This window comes from Cottoperca gobio, unplaced genomic scaffold (assembly GCF_900634415.1).
Source record: "Cottoperca gobio unplaced genomic scaffold, fCotGob3.1 fCotGob3_513arrow_ctg1, whole genome shotgun sequence".
NCBI classification, from domain to species: Eukaryota; Metazoa; Chordata; class Actinopteri; order Perciformes; family Bovichtidae; genus Cottoperca; species Cottoperca gobio.
In genome coordinates, this window is record NW_021167048.1 from 12,501 (window position 1) to 22,656 (window position 10,156).

General features: G+C 40.0%; 2 protein-coding genes across 2 annotated transcripts in view; both read right to left on the reverse strand.

Moving 5' to 3' along the window:
- The window catches only part of cdipt (CDP-diacylglycerol--inositol 3-phosphatidyltransferase (phosphatidylinositol synthase)), a 2,746-nt gene extending 2,288 nt beyond the window's left edge, over positions 1 to 458 (reverse strand). Inside the window, exon 1 of the mRNA XM_029428227.1 lies at positions 269 to 458. Within this exon, the coding sequence (XP_029284087.1) occupies positions 269 to 311 (43 nt within the window). The 5' untranslated portion in view covers positions 312 to 458. The remainder of the gene's footprint in view (positions 1 to 268) is intronic.
- A 1,453-nt stretch (positions 459 to 1,911) lies between these two features.
- Positions 1,912 to 9,864, reverse strand: LOC115006149 (serine/threonine-protein kinase TAO2-like). Its single transcript, XM_029428228.1, has 2 exons — positions 9,488 to 9,864; positions 1,912 to 6,522 (listed from the first exon to the last, which is right to left on the reverse strand). The coding sequence occupies exons 1-2, from the start codon at positions 9,758 to 9,760 to the stop codon at positions 5,575 to 5,577; spliced, it is 1,221 nt and encodes a 406-aa protein (XP_029284088.1). The 5' UTR covers positions 9,761 to 9,864; the 3' UTR covers positions 1,912 to 5,574.
- Between the last annotated feature and the right edge of the window lie 292 nt (positions 9,865 to 10,156).

Below are 10,156 nucleotides of genomic sequence, written 5' to 3' on the forward strand. Positions count from 1 at the left end.
TTTAATTATCCAATTATCATATAAGGATTGATGACAAATGCTCAACACAGGGGACCAAGTGTTCACATGATCAATAAAAGCAGCACATGCGTTACAACATACACAAATACACTTCACTCAGTGTAAGAGACAGATAGATAGAAAGATAGAAAGATAATGTATGATCTACTTTCTATAATCGGCCCTTTTTTGAATGGAGTTTGGTGAGACTTCAGTAGGCTAAAGCTAAGCTAGCTACAGTAAACGGTTTAAACGGTTAAAAACTCACCGATCAAATTGGGAACGAAGTAGAAAATGTTTTCTTGCTCCATCTTTGATGTTTTTGTAGTCTTCTGTTTATGTTAGCTTCGTATTTTAACTCGTATTTGCGAGATTAACGCTGTAAAAGCGACAGGATGTTCGTGGAGCGATGACTTCCTCACAGCAGATAAACGTCAAGCAACAGCAAGGACACCACTTCCGGAGGATTTCAGAATAAAAGCGTCACACGAACAAATATAGTGTGACAGAATGTAGACCTCTACAAATCTACAAGATCTTTTGAAAACAACACAACTTGACCTCTTAACAATGTGTTTATTGTTTGTATGTAAACACCTCACAGTGTATCTTGAGAGCTAAAAAGATTATTAAAATAATCAAGTTTATTCATATATTTTCATTGTCAGTAAAGATTTTAGTTATTTTTAAAGCATAATTAACAAACTTATAAAATAAAGGTTGGTTGCCTGTCATAGTATGTTGTTTTGTTTTATGAGTAGATTTATAAAGAAACTAAACACTGAATGAAAACAACACTAAAACAATTTAGCAACGAAAATGTTATTATATGTTGTAATCTACAATATCTTTTCTGATAACTCGTGGAATTAAAAACAAGGAAATCATGGCAGGCCCACTTTGTATTCACACATTCATACTTTCACTACATACTTTTACTGAACCTTTTCAAAGCGGGACTTTTACTCTAACAGTATTTATTTTACAGTGTATTATTTATACTTTTATTTAAGCAAAAGATCTAAAGACTTTTTCCACCTGTATCTATTTTCAGATGTTTTATTTTAGAAGACATAATCTCTGTTTCCGGTCTCAGTGACGTCAGCTCGCCTCCGGTTGATTTCAGGTTGGTTTGGATCGTGACGTCAAGTGACGCGCCTCCCCTTTAATAGCGTCTGAGGTCACCGGAAGTTAATTTCCTACAGGATAACAAATGTTTTATTTAATAAATCAATCATTGAGTTTGTATTTTTATTTTGGACAACAGTAATGTGAAACTAATTTTGTTTCTGATGAAAGAGAAACTGCGAATATTATAGTCATTTATTATTATTATTATTATTATTATTATTATTATTATTATTATATTAATTATTTATTTATTTTGTTTGCTTGAGCGAGTTTAAAGTAATGCCTTAAAAATAAAACTGCTTCTGGATTTATACATGATCTTGTTTTATTTATATTTTATGACTCAATTATTTGTATCATTGAGAAAAAGTAATGTAAGGATGAAATTACTCAATATTTATAAATTGCAGAAAACTAATCAAGTATGAGACAGAGCATGATCTGCCGATATATATATATATATATATATATAAATATATATTATATATATATATATATATTATATATATATATATATATTTATATATATATATATATATATATATATATATATATATATAATAAATATATATATATATAAATATATATATAAATAAATATATATATATATAAATATATATATATATATATATATAAAAAGTAAAACAATGTAAAGTGTTTATTTTTTACTAGAAGTTAAAATACAGCTTCTCCTGTAAACTCTTGGATTCAGACACAAATGTCTCCTCACTTTTTCTCGTTAATGAACCCTCCATAAAAACAAAGAAAACAAACCAACACTTCTGTTTTTGTTCATTTATTTCTCCAAAAGTATTTTCGTTGCGTTTCTGTACAGCTCATTTCTGAACATTTTGAACCTGAACATCTTAAACTCGCCTCCAGCTGTAAAAACAAGATTTAAATCCATCACACTCGTCTTCATCCCTCCTGTCAGTTAATGGGGACCAGGAAACACATGGACCCACATGAACTGGGACATTAAACTATTGATTGATTAAAGGAATAACAGCACGGCATTCTGGGAAATGTGGCTCGTTTGCCACCAGCCTGAAACAAGCAGCATCTTTACGGTCCGTGTTTGTTTATTACTTTTATTCTGGATGGAATTTGCTTCAATGCCAAACGACCAAAATGTGATAAAACAAAAGTGGCAACTAAATTAGAGCAGAAATAATTAGTTAATAAAAAATCAGCAATTAATTTATAATAAAATAAAGTTAATTTGCCTCTTTTCTCCGTTTCATGTTAAAAAATAATCTGAATATCTTTCTTGATGAAATGTCTTCAAATAGTGAAAGACGGCGATTATAATGTATTTAGAACATGAACACATTCAGTTTCCAGCTTCTTAAATGTGAGAATTTCTGCTTTTCTTTCTTTAATATCAAAGTTAACAAAATATTTTGAGGTTTTGTTCGACCAAAAGTCCAAAAATGTCACATTTGAGAAGCTGGAACCAACGAGTTTTGCTTTTCTTTAAATACAAAGTCTATAATGAGAACAGTTGTCACTTTACTCTCTCCACATTCATCTAACAGTTGAATTGTTTCAGCTCTAAACTGAATATGTTCATGTGTTGGAGAGCTTTCAGACAACAATAAACCGACAATCATCTGACAGCAAACGTGAAAACCTCCAAAAACGTTCCTTTAATTTTGAGGCGATGAAAACACAGAAATCCTGATGTCAGTGAACGCAACACAGAAACAGGTGAGTCTACCTGTTCCCTCTGCTGGACATTTACTCTGAGTGCAGTGTCTCCGGAATGATCAGCACTCAAACTCTTCACGAAACAAAAGCATAAACAAACAAAAGTTGGCAAAATGAAATCTCAAACATTTCTCATCTGCACAGGTACGTTTGTTTTCACCACCTGGACGTCTCTTAGTGTCTCCACGTGGGATTAAAAGTCCAGCACGTGACATTTAAAAACATTTCCCAGCTTCCGCTCTGCGTCAGATCCCACGGGGTCTCCTCCTGCACACGCCACGTGACGCGTTGGCAGGAAGTCAGCTGGTCTTTTCCCGCCTGTCGTGACGCTGCAGGAAGTGACGCGATGACTGTTCTCCCCATTCACACCGTGCAAAACAAACGACGAGCTGTTCCTCGGAAAGGTTCCGCTAATAAAGCCGCACAAAGTGTTTTATATCAGATAAATGAGCAATTAAAGGACAAATAGTCGCATCAGTAAATGTGTAAATCAACAGAAATGTGTGAAATACATTTTAATTATTCAAATTTAACTCACTATTAAGAAATCCATTACTTTCACAAGACTTATAGGAAATCTTATTTCGGCTTTATGAAATAAAACTGTAAATAAATGAACATAACAATTAACAATGAGCACATTAAGGTTTCATCACTTGTTTGATATACGTTCATTTTTGTTTTCATATTAGAAATGTGTATTTATTACATAATGTCACCTTCAATGACAGTATTATGAAATAAAACATGAATAAAAACAGTAGTGATGAAATAAATTGACATTAAATATAACTTAATAATGCCAAAATTAAATGAGAATTTACTTTTGAGTTAAAAATCTTATTGTCCAAATGATATTTCCTTTTTATATTTGACACAATGAAAAACAGACTTTAAAAAATATGAATGAACAAATATGAGTGAAAGCAATAATTAAAACCTGAACTCATCCCTTATCGTCTTAATAATGAGCTGCGTTTGAATAATGTTCTTCACAAACTGTTGATTCATTTATATATTTTACACTATTTATGTCATAATGTCTATTTAAATGATTTAATATCCAACACTTTGCAGGTTACAGTGTTTTTTCTTTTGTGGGGAAAAGAAAAACAATACAAATTAAACACATGGCACCAAATGAATCTGGAAATTATTATTACTCAGCTCGACTGTGGACGCTCCACATTTTAATACTGGCTCAAAAGATAAGAAGTGGAACGCAGCCCAGAACCGTAGCGCTCCACAGGAATGCTGGGAAAGGTAGTCCTCCATAGAAACATTAATAGTTGTCTTTTGTATCGCTCTATCACAGTAACATTGCTTATTCCCCCACCTAGTGGTTAAAATTGGCAATTACATCTTTTAAAATTAGCATACAACATAAATATTACAGCTGCAGGAGAGATAATAATAATGATAGCGTCTATCTGTCTAACACAACACCAACAATCATTATTATTACTCTAACACAGTCTCAGTTAGTGCTTTATGTACACTGCTAAGTACAATGCAAGTCAAAGTGTTTGGACAGTGAACAATCTTCAGTATATACCTGCTACATTTGCAGGTATCTTACATTTATTTATACGCATCTATATAAATAGGTAGTGTGCATGTTATCCATACAAATGCCGCCTGTACACAAGATCCATGCGCTGTAGTCGTACTAATTAATTTGTAATGTAACATCGTATCTACAGATGCAGAGCAGACTGAAGGAGAACAGGTGGAGGTAAGCTGCACGCACGCACACGCACACGCACTTAGTGCTCGGCTCACTCAAAAATACTCTCTGGCAGCGTCCCTTTAAAGGAGCAGTCCGACACTTCTTTCTTATTTGCTTTTTTAACTATTCTGAGATTAAAATGCTGCATTTGTGAGAAGAAACTGAGGAAATCTCCGAGATGATAAAGTTTCAGATTTACAAGAAGGATCCGCTTTTTAAAAAAGAGAATAATTACCTTTTTTTACTCTTAAATTAAGTTTTTCTCGTGAATTTACATTTTTATATCAGAGAATATCCAGGTGTGAGAAGCGTCGGACCGCCCCTTCACGGAGACTTTAAAGGGCAGTGGAGTTGTCTTGCGTCAGCCCAACAAAGAGATGGCAGTGTTTCTTTAAGTTGTCATTTACAGAATCTTATTTATTACTACAAATAAAAGAAATGTGTTTTCAAGGAACCCCCCCCCACCCCGCTGAACGTATGAAACAAAAAACTGGGTTTACAACTTACTGTTATTTACATAGTTACAGTGGTTTTTAAAGTGGAAGCTCCACGACCGTCGCCGAGAACCAGAATTCAAACTGCTCGTGTTTAAAGCTGCACGCCGACCGAACTGTGCGACAGATTCAATGTGGCGCAAAATGAACAAATGGAGTTATTCTGTGTGTTTGTCAGATCTCACAGTTCCACTTGTTCATTTCGCAGCACATGGCTCATTATTCACGCTGCGTTTCATGTTTTGGGTTTAGTTTCTGTTCCTGTGCAGCTCGTCACACTGCGGGAGACGTTAACGGGGACTTCATATAAAAAGGCGTCCTCTCTTTCTTTTCTTGTGCATCAGGAACACTTGAGTCTCTGCACACGTCCAGAAAGGAGACGTTAACATTTACACTTAGAATTGGGGCGTTTGTTTTATTACGATTTATTTTGCTCTTAAAATATGCTAAAAACCTAAAACTCTCGTTGGTGGATCGGAGACGCTTCACGAGTAAGAGAGGTGCGAGCCGTTAGAAATGTGAGAAGTGACCGACGTGCTCCGGCTGAGCCCGCCGTCGCTCCCCCCCGCCGCCCCCCGGCCCCCCAGAGGCCGTCCTCCTCAGAGGCTGGGGGCTGTTCCTGAGCGCCATCAGGCCCGGGCCCCTGATGCTCAGGCCGCCGCCGCCGCCGCCTCCGTAGCCTCCCTGTGACGACGACGAAGAGGAGGCGGAGGAGGGAGGGGAGGAGGAGGAGAGGGAGATCGGGGGAGGTGGCGGCGGGGGAGGCAGGAGAGCCAAAGACTGGGAGGAGGCATGTGTGGCGAGGTGGTGGTGGTGCACCTGGGAGTGGTGCGGGTAGTGGCCGCCTCCTCCCACCCACTCCCGGGGCCGCTCGCGCTCCCTGCTGTCGTGGGTTTCGCGGTAAAGCTGCGGCGTGCTCTGGTGGTGCTGGTAGTGCTGAGGGAGGTAGTGCTGCTGCTGGTGGTGGTGATGGGAGGGGTGGGAAGAGTGGGAGGGGTGTGAGGAGTGGGAGGGGTGTGAGGAGTGTGAGGAGTGGGAGGGGTGGGAGGAGTGGGAGGAGGAGGAGGGGGGGTGAGCTCTGCTGCCGCTCTTGTACAACTCGCTGTCCCTGCCGAGTCCGTGGGACGAGGTGATGGACTCGGCGCGGCTGAATCCTCCGCCGCCGTGGTTCTGACTGCGCCAGGACGGAGTCGCCACCGAGTTCTGCACGCTGTGGCTCCAGTGGCTGCCCGAGCGCGGGACGGGCCGGGAGGGCCAGCCGCTGGAGCCCGAGGAGGGGCTGGGGGTCGGGTAGCCCTGGTTGAAGGCCTCTGCAGGGATACCGCTGAGCGCCATGTTGCTGAAGCCGAGGCGCATGCTCTCAGAGTCGAAGGCCTCGATCTCGTGAGCCTGGCGCTCCAGCAAAGTCCGGATACGCTCCGAACGCTCGTTCTGCAGAGAGAGCATCTCCTCCTCGATCTGACAACAGATGGTCACCGTCAGAGTCCACAAACAACAACCACGTTCATGACGACACTTTACAGCTCTTCATGGAAACATTCATGGATCAACTCGGGCACTGAGAACAGGTAACTCAGGTAACTCAGATAACTCAGGTAACTCAGGTAACTCAGGTAACTCAGATAACTCAGATAACTCAGGTAACTCAGGTAACTCAGGTAACTCAGGTAACTCAGATAACTCAGATAACTCAGATAACTCAGGTAACTCAGGTAAGTCAGGTAAGTCAGGTAACTCAGGTAAGTCAGGTAAGTCAGGTAACTCAGATAACTCAGATAGCTCAGGTAACTCAGATAGCTCAGGTAACTCAGATAGTACAGGTAAGTCAGATAGCTCAGGTAACTCAGATAGCTCAGGTAAGTCAGATAGTACAGGTAAGTCAGATAGCTCAGGTAACTCAGATAGCTCAGGTAAGTCAGATAGCACAGGTAAGTCAGATAGCTCAGGTAACTCAGATAGCTCAGGTAAGTCAGATAGTACAGGTAAGTCAGATAGCTCAGGTAACTCAGATAGCTCAGGTAACTCAGATAGCTCAGGTAACTCAGATAGTACAGGTAAGTCAGATAGCTCAGGTAAGTCAGATAGCTCAGGTAAGCTCAGGTAAGTCAGATAGCTCAGGTAAGTCAGATAGCTCAGGTAAGTCAGGTAAGCTCAGATAGCTCAGGTAAGTCAGATAGCTCAGGTAAGTCAGATAGCTCAGGTAAGTCAGGTAACTCAGATAGCTCAGGTAACTCAGATAGCTCAGGTAACTCAGATAGCTCGGGTAAGTCAGGTAAGTCAGGTAACTCAGGTAACTCAGATAGCTCAGGTAAGTCAGATAGCTCAGGTAAGTCAGGTAACTCAGATAGCTCAGGTAAGTTAGGTAACTCAGGTAACTCAGATAGCTCAGGTAACTCAGATAGCTCAGGTAAGTCAGGTAACTCAGATAGCTCAGGTAAGTTAGGTAACTCAGGTAACTCAGATAGCTCAGGTAAGTCAGATAGCTCAGGTAAGTCAGGTAAGTCAGATAGCTCGGGTAAGTCAAGTAACTCAGGTAACTCAGATAGCTCAGGTAAGTCAGATAGCTCAGGTAAGTCAGGTAAGTCAGATAACTCAGATAGCTCAGGTAACTCAGATAGCTCAGGTAACTCAGATAGCTCAGGTAACTCAGGTAACTCAGATAGCTCAGGTAACTCAGGTAAGTCAGATAGCTCAGGTAAGTCAGATAGCTCAGGTAAGTCAGGTAACTCAGGTAACTCAGATAGCTCAGGTAACTCAGATAGCTCAGGTAAGTCAGGTAACTCAGATAGCTCAGGTAAGTTAGGTAACTCAGGTAACTCAGATAGCTCAGGTAAGTCAGATAGCTCAGGTAAGTCAGGTAAGTCAGATAGCTCGGGTAAGTCAAGTAACTCAGGTACTCAGATAGCTCAGGTAAGTCAGATAGCTCAGGTAAGTCAGGTAAGTCAGATAACTCAGATAGCTCAGGAACTCAGATAGCTCAGGTAACTCAGGTAACTCAGATAGCTCAGGTAACTCAGGTAAGTCAGATAGCTCAGGTATAGTCAGATAGCTCCCAGATAGCCCTCAGGTAAGTCAGATAGCTCAGGTAAGTCAGGTAAAGTCAGATAACTCAGATAGCTCAGGTAACTCAGATAGCTCAGGTAACTCAGGTAACTCAGATAGCTCAGGTAACTCAGGTAAGTCAGATAGCTCAGGTAAGTCAGATAGCTCAGGTACGTCAGGTAACTTAGATAGCTCAGGTAGTCAGATAGCTCAGGTAAGTCAGGTAAGTCAGATAACTCAGATAGCTCAGGTAACTCAGATAGCTCAGGTAACTCAGGTAAACTCAAGATAAGCTCAGGTAACTCAGGGTCAGTCAGATAGCTCCGGTCAGTCAGATAGCTCAGGTAAGGTCAGGTAACTCAGATAGCTCAGGTAAGCAGATAGCTCAGGTAACTACTGCAGATATGCCTCGGGGTAAGTCAGATAGCTCAGGTAACCTCAGATAGTCCTCAGGTAAGTCAGGTAAACTCAGATAGCTCAGGGAAGTTAGAGTTAACCAGGTTGGAACTCAGATAGCTCAGGTAAGTCAGATAGCTCAGGTAAGTCAGGTAAGTCAGATAGCTCGGGTAAGTCAAGTAACTCAGGTAACTCAGATAGCTCAGGTAAGTCAGATAGCTCAGGTAAGTCAGGTAAGTCAGATAGCTCAGGTAAGTCAGATAGCTCAGGTAAGTCAGGTAAGTCAGATAGCTCAGGTAACTCAGATAGCTCAGGTAACTCAGATAGCTCAGGTAAGTCAGGTAAGTCAGATAGCTCAGGTAAGTCAGGTAAGTCAGATAGCTCGGGTAAGTCAAATAACTCAGGTAACTCAGATAGCTCAGGTAAGTCAGATAGCTCAGGTAAGTCAGATAACTCAGATAGCTCAGGTAAGTCAGATAGCTCAGGTAAGTCAGGTAAGTCAGATAGCTCAGGTAACTCAGATAGCTCGGGTAAGTCAAGTAACTCAGGTAACTCAGGTAACTCAGATAGCTCAGGTAACTCAGATAGCTCAGGTAACTCAGATAGCTCAGGTAAGTCAGGTAACTCAGATAGCTCAGGTAAGTCAGGTAAGTCAGGTAAGTCAGGTAACTCAGGTAACTCAGGTAACTCAGATAGCTCCGGTAACTCAGATAGCTCAGGTAACTCAGATAGCTCAGGTAAGTCAGGTAACTCAGATAGCTCAGGTAAGTCAGGTAACTCAGATAGCTCAGTGATCGCTGGTCGACTCGTTCACTAAACTTCTGGCTTCAGAGGAACATTTAATCACTTTTCAAGCAGTTTCACGGCAACTGAACCAAAAAGGTGGAGAGTGCTGAAGCCTTTGTTGTCACATCTAAATTGTAACTATAAATAAAGTTTACAGGACTCCTTCCTTCCGGACGTTATGAGATGATAACGTTCTTACCCGCTGCTCGAGCAGCGCCCGGCGGATGGACACCCTCTGCTCCAGGTCCTTCACCTCCCGCTCGTGCTGCGTGTCGGTGTGGATCTTGATCTTGCTCTGGTAGGCGTTGAGCAGCTCCAGCTCCTGCTGCAGCTGCATCCTCAGCACCTGGTACTTCCGCCTCCTGAGTCTCGTCCAGACGCAGCTGTGGGAACAACGAGCGTCAGCAAGAACGACGAGGTGACGCCAGACGTGTTCGTGTGATGTGCAGCTCTTATTTGAGTTTGTTTTCATTTCTATTCTCTTGGCTCTTTGATGAAGTTAAGTTATGTCTTTCTTTTGTCTCGATGATTTTAATGTTTGGTGTAAAGCACTTTGTGAAATGTGCAATATAAATATATAATAATGTATAATATATATATTATACATTATATATTATACATTATTATACAATATATATATATAAATATATATATAAATATATAATAATGTATAATATATATTATACATTATTATACAATATATATTATACATTATTATTATTATATATATTATACATTATTATATATATATATATATATATATATATATATATATATATATATATATATATATAACTAAATTAATTAAATATATATATATATATCATTAAATTATATATTATTATAATATATACACATATTATACATT

What these genes read in the sequence shown, in the direction of transcription:
- LOC115006149 (XM_029428228.1), bottom strand. Translation starts at nt 9,760, where the DNA reads ATGAAAACAAACTCAAATAAGAGCTGCACATCACACGAACACGTCTGG. An exon ending in GGGCGCTGCTCGAGCAGCGG is followed by an intron (nt 6,523 to 9,487) that starts GTAAGAACGTTA and finishes ATCTGTTGTCAG; the next exon opens with ATCGAGGAGGAGATGCTCTC.